The sequence below is a fragment of the Notamacropus eugenii genome, chromosome 5 (assembly GCF_028372415.1).
Source record: "Notamacropus eugenii isolate mMacEug1 chromosome 5, mMacEug1.pri_v2, whole genome shotgun sequence".
NCBI lineage: Eukaryota > Metazoa > Chordata > Mammalia > Diprotodontia > Macropodidae > Notamacropus > Notamacropus eugenii.
Window position 1 is genome coordinate 238,641,412 of NC_092876.1, and position 15,985 is coordinate 238,657,396.

The 15,985-nt window shown below is 44.5% G+C and overlaps 2 protein-coding genes across 2 annotated transcripts; both read left to right on the forward strand.

Moving 5' to 3' along the window:
* Window positions 1-4,857: 4,857 nt before the first annotated feature.
* HOXD13 (homeobox D13) lies at window positions 4,858-8,848 on the forward strand. The gene is made up of 2 exons (XM_072612398.1): window positions 4,858-5,721; window positions 6,734-8,848. Exons 1-2 carry the CDS (start codon window positions 4,947-4,949, stop codon window positions 6,982-6,984), a joined length of 1,026 nt encoding a protein of 341 aa, XP_072468499.1. The 5' UTR covers window positions 4,858-4,946; the 3' UTR covers window positions 6,985-8,848.
* Window positions 8,849-10,864: 2,016 nt separating this feature from the next.
* HOXD12 (homeobox D12) lies at window positions 10,865-15,007 on the forward strand. The gene is made up of 3 exons (XM_072612404.1): window positions 10,865-11,440; window positions 11,712-13,759; window positions 14,058-15,007. Exons 2-3 carry the CDS (start codon window positions 13,195-13,197, stop codon window positions 14,294-14,296), a joined length of 804 nt encoding a protein of 267 aa, XP_072468505.1. The 5' UTR covers window positions 10,865-11,440; window positions 11,712-13,194; the 3' UTR covers window positions 14,297-15,007.
* The last annotated feature ends 978 nt before the right edge of the window (window positions 15,008-15,985 follow it).

A 15,985-nucleotide genomic window follows, 5' to 3' on the forward strand; every position in this document is an offset into this window, starting at 1 on the left:
GGAGAAGAAGCACTCGCCAGGCTAAGAGGATGTAGGCTAATTCATCTTAGCCTCCCTGACTTTGTCCTCCACTTCGCTGCTGGACCGGGAGTCTGTGTAGTATTTTATTTACTTAGTGTGCTCAAGGAATCATCGGAGGTCTTGAAAGGAAGAAAGGAACTAGGTGGCGATGACTAATAGTAATAATAAGTAGCATTTGTGTAGCGCTTTGAGATGTGTCAATCGCTTTAAATAAGTTAACTCATTGGATAAGTATTTTTTTCTTAAAAACATAGTTCAATATAGTTTCTTACAAATTCTTCCCACTCCCTCCCTCTCTTTAGCACAAGGAAGATGACGGAGAAGGTCTGGGTAATGGGGGAAGGCTGGGGAGGACTTTCGACTCGGATGCTGGAAACTAGAAAATAATCTTCAGGCAACACCTTCATTCAAAACCCAAGCGTTTACTTTCCTGGGGAAAACTTGTAGAGCCATCTAGTGATGGAACCCAAGTACTGCATGAAGAACTAGAAGGAAATGCTGAATGAAACAATTAAGAAACCATTTTCCCCTGTGTCTTTGCTTATGATTCTGCTCTTGCAGAATTTTGCTAATAAGTGTTTTCGAAACTTTAATTCTACATACAACACTAACATTAATTTTTCACCACAAACAACTCAGGTCTTTGAGAATCTGGGTTGTAATCTTTCACTTGTGTGAAATACACACGTGTGTTCACTTACACTCTCCTTACTAGCTGAAATATTGGTCAGAGCTAGCACTTGGAGCTGGAATTAAGGAAAACTTTTAAAAGACCAAAGATTTGTTTTAAAAAAAAAAACAGAGAGCAACTATATCGTGATGGGGTTAATGACTTGAAAATCGCTTAAGTGCATATTATCTTGTTTCCATGAAGCCACAAGTTGCAAAAAACTTCCACACCTTAACTAATTCATTTGCCTCTATATTTTGTACCTCATGTAGATAGTAGTTTAAGATAATCATCTGCATTTAATTCATCTTGGCAATGAGGCAGTTATTTAAAGGTCTACACAGAGTGGGTGATTGTACTGCATGCAAATGTAGTTTTGATATAGAATACACTAATACTACTGCTGGGTTAAACGTCAGAGAGTCTGCCTGGGACTGCCTACTCAACCTGAAGTTTTCTTTATCCTTTCTTCCCCTTAAGTATTTTAAAGTTCCAACTGTACCTAAAAAGTCCACGCTTTTGTCTTAAGAGAGAAAAAAAATAGACTAGAATAGAAGGACTCTGGCTGGCACAGTTCTCTTGCAATTACTTTTTTATTCTCTTGTGAAGGCCATGAAAAACCCACTGGCTCCCCTGTAGCCATAATCAACTGAAATACTTCCAAAGGGAGTTTGTTTTGTTTTGTTTTTTGACACAACCATGAGACTGTAGTGGACTACTGTTATCATTATCTTCATCAAATTATTCATGTATATCATTCACCAACAGTTTGCCTGATTTAATAGAGGATGTTTTCGGGTAGTTTTTCCTCCAAGCAGGAAAGTGCTTTGAGAGACAATCTATGTGAAAAAAGAGAGGGAAATTTTTGATAGAACAAAAGTGCAATTTTAGGAGAGGGAAATGACAAAAAATAAAAAGGTGTATAAATTGTGGTAGAGTATAAATCGAAAACACTTGAGGAGGTAGTTTGCTTCCTTTTCTAATCCTGTGTATTGATTATATTAAAAGCTTGAGTACATCAAAATTAATCTCCCTCAGTTCTCAGTCAATCTTCTATTTAAACACTACAAAGAATATCTTAGAATGATTGTAAACAAGATTATACAACAAATTAGATCTCTAGTAATGCATGCTAATGTATTAGGTTATCTATAGTTCACTAATGTATGTGTCAGTGTGTAAATGAATACACATGTATACACAAACCAAACATCTAGAAGATGGCTCTGAGGCTTGGGTTTTTGTATTGTTTTGTTGTTTTCTCTAGAGGTCATGCATTTCACAGCATTGTTTGCTGGGTCTTTTGAATACAGAAACAAGACTCATTGTTGCAGCAAGTAACTAAAAGTGGTCTCAAATCTGTGCATGGCTACACTTTGTGAGACTATTTTGACGTCTGATTTTCTTATTGAGGTTCCCAAACGTCAATCTCGGAAAAACTACTCAGTAGCCTTTGTTACTGTAGATACCGTGTTTTTATACACAGTCTGCAAACTGTTGTTATTGTCACTGTGTTCTACATACATTCTCTAAAACAACCAAGATACTAGAGTGATGCTGCTAAACTGAAGTCCCTGTGGTAACGGGAAGTGGTCAGAGCTTGACTCAAAATCGGATTGGTAAATCTTATTTCCTTAGAATACGAATTAATTTTTCCTTGTAGCGCAATTTAACTTTCTTGCCTGGAAAATACAATGAAAAGAGATAAAATCTTTAAAATGGTAACCTCTTTTCATTCTTAGTTTTAGGACATAAAAAGCCATAATATTTATCAGAGCAAGAATTTAGCAGATGCAGTGGGCAAAAATGCAGCTAAAAACTAGCTTTTCAAAATTTCCGAATTAGTTTGCTGTCTAGTACAGTAGCTATTATAGAAATAAGTTCTTTCTTCGCATTCAGGGAAACTAATTGTTTTGGACTCCAACCCCACCTCATCCCACAAGAGTAGAGAGAAACTAAGAAAAAAAGAAGAAAAAGAAAAACTTATGTGCCATTGATGATAGAAAAGGGTTTCCTGTAATTTGTTTGGTCCTTGGGATTTCTTAGCTACTGATCAAAATGGATGAGATTTAAGTGCTATCTATGTAACCGTCTATTTCTTGCTACTAATAGGTATTAGCGATTGTAAATATTGACACCAACTGGCCTTTTCTTCAACTCATTTCCCCAAACAAGTCAATATCTTCTTTCGGACCTAGGGCTGTAGGCATTCTAAGTACAGGTCGCCAAACTGCAAATCCTGTCGAATTTCAGCAAATACGCCAAGCCCCTCCGGCTAGAGATTTGATAATGAACATGGCCGTGACTTCAAAAAGGTCGAAGAAAGTATCTACCTTCTCCTTCTCACCTTCTCCTCCCATAACTTTCCCCTTTATTTGAGTCTTTTATGGTTACTGCATTATGCATGTCAACATACAAAATACGATCAGTGTAACCAACTCCATTCTTTGAGGAACTATCTCCCTTTTTCTCGCAACTGAGGGACGACAGGAAACCTTTTGGCTTTTCTTTTGTTCAGGAGCAGTAGGAGTGTGCAACAAGTAGGCACCGACCAATCAAAGACTAGTGAAACGGGTTTGCATGGAAATGGGCTGGACTGAAGGTGGTTTATGCCAAAGGAAAGTGGAAGAAGTGGAGATTGATATTCGAGTCACTGACCAATACCTACACCACTATCACCACCCTATTCCCATCGGAACTCTTGTTTCTCTTATTATAGTGCCTTTAAAACTCCAGCATTAGGCCGCCTATCGAACCCATTCCTGCCTCCAAAGACTGATGGCACTTTCGAGGAACAATTCAACTAAACTTCCCAAACAGCAAACAGAAAGTAATCTTTTCAGCCGGCGTTTGAATCACGCCCATGGGGCTGGGGCGTCTTGCTTTAAGCTTTAGTAGCTGGCTATTTCAGAGGCACCGAACAATGTACAAATCGTTTGGGGAAAGCTCGTCGCCAACCCCGATGGAGTATGACTGTTCTTGGTCCTGTCTTAGAGACTGATTTGCTAGAGTTCTAAAGCTAGAGAAGAGGGCGGTGCTGCTCCCATTTTCCTACCAAAGTTGGGCTCCATTGCTTCAATGTCAACTGGACCTCCCAAACTCCACTTGAAAACCTTGGCTTACTTCATTTACTACATATGTTGAACCTCATTCACAACTATGAAAAGAAAGTGAAACAAATATTCTGAGAAAGTGCAATTTCTTATTGAATTGGCATCTGTAATATGTGAAGGGATAACAAGATGCCCTCAATATAGTAGCTATGGAAATCCATTGTAGTAAATTATGTGAGGAAGAAATCCTTATAAGGTTCGTCCTCCTCCTCCTTAAATGACTCCTGGAAACAAATGGAAATGAGCATTGAGAGAACTGTCGAAGAAAGCAAATTCTGCTCTTAATTTATGAACGTGCATGAAGACACTCTTTGCGTTGTGTGGAAGTGTGTCTCGACATGGTGAGTTTGGGTGGATGTAGATATCTCTGACGCCCATTTGGGAATGTTCGCTATCTATTCAAGTGTATGGGATAGAGCGATTTGGCTCCACAAAGGGTAGTGCAGTTTGGCGATTTGGGATATGAAGTCCAATAATCCAATCGGGATGAACAACATGGTGGAAAACTAGATTTTTTTTCCTCTCCGAATTCCGTCCTCTTTCTCTCTGCCTCTGTCACTCTCTTTTATCCATTTAGTTGCAATCCATGGAGCCAAGGAAATTTGAAAACACCAAATGAAAAACTCAGGCCTCACAGCCTCTCTTACAGAAAGGGGCCCAGATAACCCACAACATAATCAGCTTGTTGGTGCTGTGAGGAAGCAAACACCCTGGTCAACGGCTGAGGGGGGAGGAGGGAGAGGAGAGTCCAGAGAGAAGAGGTGGAAAAAGGAGGAGGAGGTAGGAGGTGGGTCTGGACTGGGACGGGGTGGGGTGGGAGCAGCTCTTGCTCCCCTACACCGCCGCCCCCACGTGTCCTGGAGCAGCCAATGGCTCAACCCTCGGCATCCACACTCTACTCTGGAGCCGGCCCCCAGCCGCAGCCCCGGCCCCCTCCCAACCTGAACTTCGTTTTTATAAACGTCCCGCAATGAGCTAACCTGTTGGAGGGAGGGCGGGAGGGAGGGAGGCACGAGAGAGGGGAAGAGGGAGAGAAAGAGGGCGGGAGCCAAAGCGAGTGGGAGGGAGAGGAGGCGGAAAGCCGTTCATCGAGCCAGGGTGTCCAGCATGGGGGCCGGGCCGGGGCCGGGTCGAGCCGGGCCATGAGCCGGGCTGTGAGCTGGGACATGGACGGGCTTCGAGCGGACGGCGGCGCGGCCAGCGGGGGCGCCCCCTCCTCCGCGGCCGCTACTGCCGGGCAGTGCCGCGGCTTCCTTCCTTCGCCAGTATTCGGAGCACACTCTGGCCGGGCAGCCGCAGCGGCGGCGGCTGCGGCCGCGGCAGCTGCAGCGGCTTCGGGCTTCTCCTATCCCGGGGCTGCAGAACGCTCCGGTTCATCCTCTTCCTCCTCGTCGTCCGCAGTGGCAGCGGCGGCTGCTGCAGCGCGTCCCGAAGCACCCCCTACCAAGGATTGTCCCGGCTCCACTCCAGCTCCGACTCCAGCTGCAGCGCCCCCGGCCGCCCCGGCATTGGGCTACGGTTATCATTTTGGTAATGGATACTACAGCTGCCGCATGTCCCACGGCGTGGGGATCCAACAGAACGCACTCAAGTCCTCCCCCCACGCCTCTCTGGGGGGCTTTCCCGTGGAAAAATACATGGACGTCTCCAGCCTGGCCAGCACCAGTGTCCCGGCCAACGAGGTCCCCTCCCGAGCTAAGGAAGTGTCCTTTTACCAGGGCTACACCAACCCTTACCAGCACGTCCCCGGGTATATAGACATGGTCTCCACCTTTGGCTCAGGGGAACCGAGACACGAAACGTACATATCCATGGAGGGTTACCAGTCCTGGACTCTGGCGAATGGGTGGAACAGTCAGGTTTACTGTGCTAAAGACCAGTCCCAGAGCTCACATTTTTGGAAATCTTCCTTTCCAGGTACGGGCGAGAGAGAGAGAGAGAGAGAGAGAGAGAGAGAGAGAGAGAGAGAGAGAGAGAGAGAGAGAGAGAGAGAGAGAGAGAATGACTGATAGCCATATATCCCTATATAATTTTTGATTGTCACAACATCCCCACTCCTCCCACCCACCCCCAGTATCGATGTAGCTATAGCGATAATTCAGGTTGATCAATGATTTTTTAAAAGGCAGTATAGAGTTGGTATGGTTTGTGTCAGATCCTCCGTAATTTCAGCTCTTAACCAGTGCTTGTGGATCTGCTGTCCTTCTCTCTCTCTCTCTCTCTCTCTCTCTCTCTCTCTCTCTCTCTCTCTCTCTCTCTCTCTCTCTCCTCCCCCCCTTTCTCTCTCTGTCTCTCCTTCTCTGTCTGCCTCTGGGTATTTCTATTTATAATTTATAAACTGGCGTCACTCAGTGACTGTAGGAAAAGAATTGTGCTTTGATTGGACCCCCCCCCCCCCCCCGTTCCACAGGTTGCATTTATTGTCTTAAAAGAAGAGGAAAAGATTTTCCTAGCACTTTTCAGGATAATTATCTCCTCCACAGTGGCTTCCATGCTGCTTTATTACTAGAGCACATATACACTCACCCACATACACACACCATAACACCAGGAAATCAAACACGTAAGGACGTTAAGATGTGCATTTGTGTGTGTGTCCATATAGATATAAGAACCTACACAGAAATTGTCCATATGAAAACTTCTTAAAGAGACACCATAAAATTGCAGGCTTGTTAAGATGCCTGTTTGGGAAATAATAACATCCATCAAATTAGCCGTCACTTTGAAGTGCAAATAATCTTTCTTTAATAACATGTCAATAATATGTCCGTGTAAATAATTATAAAATGAAAACAACTGGATATTTTTTATTTCCCCTCCCGTCCTTTACCTCCCCATGAAATGCAGGACTCTCGCACTTAACCATTTGCGATTTAAACGCCTGTAATAAAAGTCTAATTTTTCCACATAATGTCGTTTACAATAGGGGATGTAGCTCTAAACCAGCCTGATATGTGTGTCTACAGACGTGGAAGGAAGAAACGCGTTCCATATACCAAACTGCAGCTGAAAGAACTGGAGAACGAATACGCCATTAACAAGTTCATTAACAAGGACAAGAGGAGAAGGATATCCGCAGCCACAAACCTGTCTGAGAGACAAGTGACCATTTGGTTTCAGAACAGAAGAGTGAAGGACAAGAAAATAGTCTCCAAACTCAAAGACAATGTCTCCTGATCCCGAAGGGAGGACAAATATGCTTCATTCACAAGCTTTATGTTATCTTCCTCCCAGAAACTTTTGGAAAGACTTGAAAATATATTTAATTCCTCCTCCCGCACCCACCCCCTTCCTGCCTGCGGCGGCGAAATTTTGTGAATTGTTTTTCGCTCCTCACCGCATTTTGGCTCGAAAACATAATGCTGCCCAACTTGACTTTGTAATTCTTTTTTTTTTTTTTACTGGTTGTTATTGCTTCTGTTGGTTTCTGTTTCGTTTATTATTATTTTTAATGTTCTGTTTCTCCCTCCAGGCCAGTATAAAGGACTGAATATGTTTGAACAGTTCCCATAATGAATTTCGGATACAGTATTCTGATTTCAGTTGTTGTTTTTATAACTTGAAATCTGGTGCCAGCACTTGTCCCTATGCTTGTTTTCATAAACCATTATGGTCAAATGATTTCAAATCATTCATGGACCTACCATTGGCTTATGAAATTATTAAAACTCAGTAGTCACTCAGAGGTAAGGGGAAACTCTGCCCAGAAAAGACAGTTATGTGTTATAAATGTGAAAGTCTAAACATCGGAAACTGAAAATTCTGTCCTTGTTTTAAAATCACTACTTAAGAAATAAGACGTGGAGCAATATTGTCAGTCAGAACATTTTCTGATTTCAGATCTTACTGTTAATTGACAATTTTTACTATTGAGCTTCAATACATATAGTGGATTCTTAATTCCATGATTATAACTTAAAATAAGGGTGAAACGTGTTCTTATAAATGCCTTTATTTCTTCTGAACCAGGTATAGTGATTTAAAGGGCTGCAGTTTCTGTATTTTATATCTTGTTAATATTCACTACTGTCTTTCCTTCCAGGTAGTAAAGATTGACCCAGCTGATATAGATGTAGGCATGTTTAATCATCATTCACATATAGGACATGCTGGATAAGTGTGTATACATGTGTATTTTTATCTGAAGTATTGTATGCCTCATATTAACAAGTCTGTTTGAACAAACGCTTTCCCCCTCTCACGGAGGTTCAAAGCTTCTAACAAAAGGGGAAAAAAAACAACCCGGAACTCTAAGTTCCAAGAATAAACGGGTGTTAAGGAAAGGAACAATAAATAATGGATTTCAAAGATTGCATAATTTATATAACTGAGAGATTATTTTTTTAAGTAACAACGACCATAATCTGTGATAGCAATGCAGTGCTTCAGACACATTATAATCAGTTTACTCCTAGGGAGAAACTTAGCAAATAAACTAACAAAAAAAATCCCATTTCCTTTCTATAAGTGCTTACTCTAAAAAACCGTATTGTCTTTCAGACTATGCATATTTATTTTCATGGCCTATTTCTCTGAACATGTTGATCACCAGTGTAAGTGGGGAAGACTCATATCAATTCCTCTATGTTTTCTTCTTTCCTCCTCACTTTTACGACCCTCCCCTTCCCTCACATTCCGCCCCGCTTCAGCTTTAACTTTAGCAGTGATGTTTGAAATACCAGGCAAACTTGCCTTGCCTTTAATGATCTTAAAAAAAAAAATCCAGCTCAAAAATATCTCGAATAAAAATTTTCTTCCATTTCAATAATAACCACAGCCTTGTTGTTGCATTGTTGTATGTTCAGTTGCTGTATTTCTTTTCATCAAATAGACATTTTACCTGGAAATAAAAACTTCTGACAAGTAACTTGGACAAAAAGGTGGATATAAATATTCAAGATTTTTTAAATATCCCCAATTTGGAAAAACAATATTTGTGACTCCTTCAAAATTAGAGAATTACACTCATCTGCAAATTATAAAAGACCTATTTCTGACTGCAAATGGCAAATGAATAAAATCATAATTCAACACCTTAGAAGTGTATTTGGTTGTTAGGCATTAATACTTTCTCTTTCCAAGCCAAAGCATAATTAATTACTCAGGGAAACAGCCTAGGAAGAACTTGATGGCCTTTAGCTGTTAAGCACCAGGCAGAAAATCAATTGGTTTCTTTATTTGTTTTAATTACACATCATTTTAAGGTCCTTGCCCCCCTCTTGAGGAACAGGACACTGCACAGTGCCCATGAAAAACAAACTACTTTCATTTTCTTTCTCTCATTTCATTCCTTTTCAAAAAAATGGGAAGCAGAAAGCTTCATTATGTCTTTCCTCAAATATTAACTGAATGCATGAAAAAAATACATACATATATACATGCATATGTATACACACACATGTAAACAGTGTGGGGAACACACACAATCAATGTTCTACAAAGTTGTTGGCCTTTGAGCAAGGCCCAATCCTTTTGAAGAGGGAGGCCATTGATTGAAGCTTCAAAGACAATCTTCTGTTATTTTCCACTGAGGAATATCTTTTCAATTTGAACATCATCTTACTTTTTTCATGTCCACACTCTAACCTGTTATCTTTAAACAAAAATAGCATATATCCTTTAAAAAGAAAGAAAAGGTTATATCACTTTTTTTATCAGCATTTTTTGACTTTGCTTTAGGTTTCAGTTTCACCCCTACTCAAGATCTCTAGTTTGCATCTCAGTTTACTTTAGCAGGACATTGAATTGCAGGCTTGTCTGAGATTAAAACCGCCTTCAAAACCCCTACGGTGGAATTTGAATTGACGGATAAATCAGTAACAGATGAAGTGTTTGCTATTTATATGCTTTTTTTCTTATACGCCTGAATTACAGTGGGAGGAGGGAGGGAGAAATGGAGTTAGTGAAGAAATGGAGGGAGGGAGAGCGAGGGAGAGAGAGAGAGACATTATATTTTGCATTTATATGGACCTAACTAGTACGTATAACGTGCATATGGCTGTTACAGGGGCAACCCTTTTTTGAAAGTCTGCTGCTTGAGAGTTTAAAGGATAGTACCTAACTGTATTGGGAAGTATATAAACTATACTAAATAAATTAAAGAGACAGTGGACTATTTTGTTGTGTGTATGACGCAGTAGTTGAATTAAATGTACTTTAGAAAGGGATTCAAGGACTACGCAATTCTGCTTCTACAGCTTCCTGGCTGCTAGTAGATTATCTACCATCTTACAAACTTCGGGCTATTCCAGCCTGCGCGGAGCCTTCCTTACTCCCTCACCTCCCCCTCCTTCTCCTGGCCTCTTTCAGCCCTGCAACGGTCGAGGTCCTAGGGCAGAGTTGCGTCTCCGACCGTGAGACAGTTGCCTTGCCCTTTACCATTGATCTTGACCGGTTCTTTGCTAAACCTCTCAAGACTGCGCGGTGAGATAGAGCTACTCTGCCACCTCCTGGACAACAGGAGGCATTGATTAGAAAGGAGGCTCAGCAGTACAATTCTTTCCAATGTCTCACTGTAGCCATAGCTCGGTCTTGTCTCTACTCCCTACCCTACCCCCAGGATCTACGCAATCTTCCCCTTTCCCAGGAGGAAGGAAACGTTATTTTCTACCTGAAAGCATTATTTTAAAAATAAACTCTAGCGGGAAATGAACACGTCGTGGGGGGCGGAGGACCCAGAGCGAAGGAAAAGGAGATATTTGCCGATCTAATAAAGAAGTTTCCAGAGCTATGAAGTCAGCGTGTCTTTATCTGTAAACTTGCTTTTAATTTCATTTCCTTGCAAAAATAATTTTTAAACACTATCTTTTCAGAAGCTAAAATCGTACTCACACACGTTTCTTAGTTGTAATCAAATTTCTCCAATCCCAAACTTGATCAGAGCAGCCCCTCAGTTTTGCACAAACATACACCTAGTCCAAGGCTCCGCTTGGCAGCAGAACCCTGGCCTGCTCCTTTTGAGGGCATGGGCCCAAGGCCTGCGCAGAAATCCCGCCTATCCTTCCCTCCTGGGCCCCTCAGCCGTATTATCAAGCTGAGGCTAACCAGCTTGGGTGCATTTCCTAAGGCTGAAGATGTCAGAACTGTCCAGGCCTCGTGGAGCAAGTCGGAAGGGAGTCCTTTAGGATTAAATACCAGAGAGTCTTTAGACTTTCCCTTATCAAAATGCGACTGAGTTAAGGCTTCTGCTCCTTCACCCTCTGAGGTGAAGGAAGGCCAAGCGAGACAGAAAGAAGAGATCCCTTGCTTCCTAAGGTGACCGGACTTCCGAAGATCTAAAGGAGTCCCTGGGTTTTTTAGGCCAGGCCTCACCCAGGCCCTGAAGACTGAGGAAACCAATGAGTTCCCAAGAACTGCCCAATTGGTCGACATAATAAACAATAAAAGAGCTGAACGGTGGTCAACCGTGCCCTCCAGCGACTCCTGTGTGGTCTTTGCCTTTAATCTGGAAATTTTAACCATTTCAAGATTGGTGCCTGATGAAGCTGTGCCTGGAGAGGAGGTCCAGAAGAGAGCTGTGGCAACTACACAGGCTTCTAAGCTTGAGCCCTACAAGCTGAAAAGGGAGGTGGGCAGGGGCGGTTTTGTGACAAGGAGACCCCTTTTCTGGCAGGGTCGATCGGCCATTGACCTGGTGGGTCCTGCCTATCCCGTCCTGGGGCTGGGTGTGGGCACTTTTGGGGGGGAACTGGTATTTGCTTGCACACTGGTCCAACTGGGGGCATCTCCAAACCTGTCTTCTGTTTAACAAACTGATGTACACCTAATTCCAAACCACCAGACCCACACCTTTGATTTTACAGATTCAGCTCCATATTATGCAAACTCAATCTTGAATCACTGGGAGAAGAGAGTAGCATCTTGAAATTGCCTTATTGCTCAGCTCACTGCCTTTCTTCCTACAGATACCGTGGGGCTCCGTTTCATTTGGATCGATTTTCTTACTCTGCAGTTACATTCTCGGAATGCCTGCCAATATCCTCATTCTGATCACCTCGCTTCTCCCATCTGTCCAAGCAAGCTGCAATCCCTGTCTCTTAGTTCTTCTCGAGTCACTGACCTGGGGCTTCCATTCCTGGACCACTTTCCACGGATTTGGCCATCCCCAGTCTCTTATTTCTGGGCTCTCAGAATTTCACTCATCCCAACCTTAGAAGCCAGAGGATTCTTCCCTGAAGGTTTTGACTTCAGGAGATCTTCCATCGCAAGCCAAAGACCACCCAGCATCATGGTTTCCTCAGCTTTTTGGTTCCGGCTCTGCCAAGATGAGAGGAAGGCCCAGAGCAGAAGGTGGAAATGAAGCCGTTTGGAGCAATTAGCGGATCCATCAGTCATCAGTGCGAACTGCACTGGTTCTTTCCTCTCGGGTTTTTGGAGGATTTGATTTCCCCTCGAGCTTTGGAGGACTTGATTCTCTGGTTCTGTTTTTGAATCTGACATACCTGAGAGTCATTTTCCCCCTCTGAAATCCAAAGAAAATTCTGGGGTTTGTGCAGCAACACTGATGAGGGTGTCCTAAAGCTGGGGCAACAGAGAGATTTCCAACCACACTGGGAAAGCTTCAAATACTCCCAATCTTCCAGTTTGGTAAAGAAACCCCCAAACAGAGAAACGCAAATCCATTTCCAATGTTATAAAGCATCATTAATTTATCCGCTGTAAACTTTGGTCAGACTAATGACCCTGGGTAAGAGAACGATCGTTTGGGCCTTTAAATTAATTAACTTTATACGGCCTAACATTAGACAATGAAAGGGAAAATGGACCAGATCGATTTTTTGTAGAATCTCCCAGAAAATGTGCAGATGGTGACTTTTAAAGTGCGTTGATCATCTCGGTCCAGCACACTTTGATGCCACTAATAATAATTTTTTAATCATTCCTGTGATCTCGGCCCTGTGGTGTGTTTTGATGTGGATCGGGGGCCGAGTGGCACTCTGAACAAAGTAGGAGAGGAAACAGTATGGGAAATCAATGAAAAGAAACCCAGGCTCCAAGTAACTAGACTGGGATGAAGAGAAAATAACGCCAATCAGAGGGCCCAATGAAAGTGCCTCATGGAAAGTTGGGCAAATGGTTGGGTTCGCTTTTTTACACCCCAATCTTGGGGTCTGGAGATCCAGAGGAGACTCCCAGAGACCTCCCTTTCCACATCTGAAAACCTTATGTCCCTCTTTCCTGCTACAGAGTATTAGAAATATCTAATATTCCAAGTGTTATCATAATAGTCTAAAAAAAAAATAGGGTCAGGGGGATGTAGGCGGTGCTGAAATGACCGGCTTTGAAGAACCTGTAACGCAAAGTTTCGTCCAATCGTTTGAGCCTGTCCTCTTATTCCTTGTTGTAACTAAATACTGCTGTAAGACCAGCTGAAGTCCTTTGTTGGAGATGTGCGATCGCAGTCTCTACAGATCCGGGTATGTGGGGTCTCTTCTGAATTTGCAATCGCCAGATTCTTTCTATTTCTCCAACCTTCGGGCGAATGGCAGCCAGTTGGCGGCTCTGCCCCCCATCTCCTACCCCCGAGGCTCTCTGCCTTGGTCAGCGGCCAGCTCCTGCGCCGCTCAACCCCCAAGCCACTCTGCCTTCGGCGGCTATACCCAGCCTTACCTCCCAGGCTCCGTGCCCCTCAACCTCCACCCCCCGGGCAGCAAGGAGGGCCCAGAAGATCAAGGCAAATACTATGGTTCCGAGTCTGGTTCGAGGCCAGAGGAGCGTAGCCGTCCCAGGCCGGCTTTCACCAACGAGCCTAGCCTGGCTCCAGGCGTTGGCCTCAAGCCGGCCAAGTACGACTACTCAGGCATGGCGCGGAGCGTGCACGGGTCAGCGGCTCTTTTGGAAGGGAACCCCTGTGCCGCAGGCTTCAAGGACGACGCCAAGGGCTCGCTCAACTTGAACGTGACAGTGCAGGCGGCCAACTTAGCCTCCTGCCTTCGACCTTCGCTACCCGACGGTAAATTGCTTTGGATCTGCTCCCCATTTTCCTCCCTTAATCTTCCTACTAACCCAGGGTCCCCAGATTGTCCCTGAACCTTGGGGTCCAGGTCACAGGCTGGGTTGGGGAAGAAAGGATGAATGGTGAATATATGATTAGTGTCAGGAAAGGGGAACGGGGGTGGGGGGGACGATGAAAGAAGATCAAGTAGGACTGGGACTATCTTGGACACAGTGTGGGTTGCGGGTGGGGAACAGGGCTCCTCAAGTGATAACCGGTGGCCCGGGGCTATGCGGGGTGGGGGACTGTGTTGCAGGATTGCCCTGGGGGGCGGCCCAGGGGAGAGCCCGCAAGAAACGGAAGCCCTACACTAAGCAGCAAATCGCAGAATTGGAAAACGAATTCCTTCTCAACGAGTTCATCAATCGTCAGAAGCGGAAGGAGTTGTCCAACAGACTCAATCTGAGCGATCAACAGGTCAAAATCTGGTTCCAGAACCGGCGGATGAAGAAGAAAAGAGTGGTGCTGAGAGAACAGGCACTCACTCTCTACTAGCCCTGGTCGCCTCCCATCCACGGACTTGGCCCAGGCTGGGGGCACTTCACCTCAGAGGTGGGGATACGGGTGGGAAGGAGAAGGCAGTGGAATTTTTTGTTTCACCTTTTTCTCTCCTCCTCTCCTCCTGATTGTAAAGGACTCGTTTCACGCTCAACTCTCCACTACTCAAATTGGACGGGTCTTGGCCTGGCCCAACTTTGGCCTTTACTGTCTTTGCCTTACTTCCAAATGGTTATGCTGGAAGGCTGCTCGAGATAGGAGCATGAAAAGGGAAAAGCTAGTCAGCCTCCGACTGGAGGTGGACATAAAAATAAGGGAATCGTGGTCGGGAGAAACCACTGGCTTGAGAATTTCCCCCCGGAACCTGCCTTTGAGTTCCCTTGTTACTTTTCAGTCCTCGCCCTCTTCCCATTTTCCCACCTGGCAGCTGAAGGAGTCGTGGCTGAACATATGAAAACCCACGAAGAAAGCCTTTCTCCTCGAAGAGAAAGAGCTCCTTGTAAGAACCTACCCCTCCCAAGAGCCTGAGACCCCTGCTGGGGGAGAAGGAAGGGAGTGAGTGTGTTGTTAGAATTGTTAGAGCACAACGAGCCCGGCTCTCGAAACTCTAGTCTCTCTTCCCAGCCGCCTCCGGTCCGACCCAGCCCAGTTAGTGACACAAAAGCTTCCCTCCGTTTTCAAGGGGCAGTAGGACAGAGGCGGGTCCGAGGGGAGGTGGGGGAGGGATCAGGAGAGAAAGCCAAGGGCGGGGTGTGGAGGGGGTGGGTGGGAAGAAGCAAACAAAACACCTGAAAGATTTAGGGAACCTCTTGATTCTCTTTCTGCTCTTGTTAGGTTTGTGTTTGTGTGTGTGGGTGGCATACTTGCGGGTAAGACCTAGATAAGCCCTCCGGCTCTTAGCCACCTCCTTCCAAAATGAGCTTCAATCTCCAGTTCCGGCTGGCAAGATAACTACTCCCCTGCTTCCCCTCTCCCAGTCTCAAGTAACTTAGGCCCCCAAAAGTCAACCAAAGTCTTCCAGACTCTTTCTACTAGTGAGCTCTGTTCCAGGGCACTGCTCCTCTGTTCCATTCCCATGGATGCAACGCGTATCTGCCTTAACTGTAAATATGGTTTTCCAGTCACAGTAGTGCCTCCTTTCTTTCCTAAGTCACTATAATGGGCTGTTACAAGGAGAAGAAGAAGTTAGCGTCTCCAGAAGAGGAGATGTAAGTGAGGCCTCTGAGCCCTCCGGCTAGACCTAAAATAAGGTCCCCATTGCTCACCCCTCCTACCACCTCAATTAGAATCCTCTCATCTAACTCACAGGCCCATGAAAGATAGCTCACCAGTGCCCAGGATGACTTCTCTCCCAGTAGGTCTCCAGCTCCCACTATTCCACCCTCCCCAAACCAGTAGTCCGACCTGGCCCTGGGCCCTAAGCCTTTCTCTCTCTTCTGATTCTCTTTCTTTTTAGGGAATCTCTTGCTCTTTCTCTTTTGTAACTCTCATTCTCACAGCTCTTTCTCTTTGAAGAGAACATCTTTCTTCATTAGTTTCCCTGATCAAATGAACAGTTAAATGCTACCTTTACCTCATATCCTTTCCCAGTTCACCTCTGCTGAACTGTACAGAAACAATTTATACCTTAGCAGGGTTTGGACCAAGGACTGGAGAAAATAATTTCCATCTCTTTGCCCCCTCCTT

Bases quoted from the DNA above. Each gene is read 5' to 3' on its own strand.
- HOXD13 (XM_072612398.1), top strand. From the start codon at position 4,947: ATGAGCCGGGCTGTGAGCTGGGACATGGACGGGCTTCGAGCGGACGGC. The intron at 5,722-6,733 runs GTACGGGCGAGA...CGTTTACAATAG, and splicing joins TTGGAAATCTTCCTTTCCAG to GGGATGTAGCTCTAAACCAG.
- HOXD12 (XM_072612404.1), top strand. From the start codon at position 13,195: ATGTGCGATCGCAGTCTCTACAGATCCGGGTATGTGGGGTCTCTTCTG. The intron at 13,760-14,057 runs GTAAATTGCTTT...ACTGTGTTGCAG, and splicing joins TCGACCTTCGCTACCCGACG to GATTGCCCTGGGGGGCGGCC.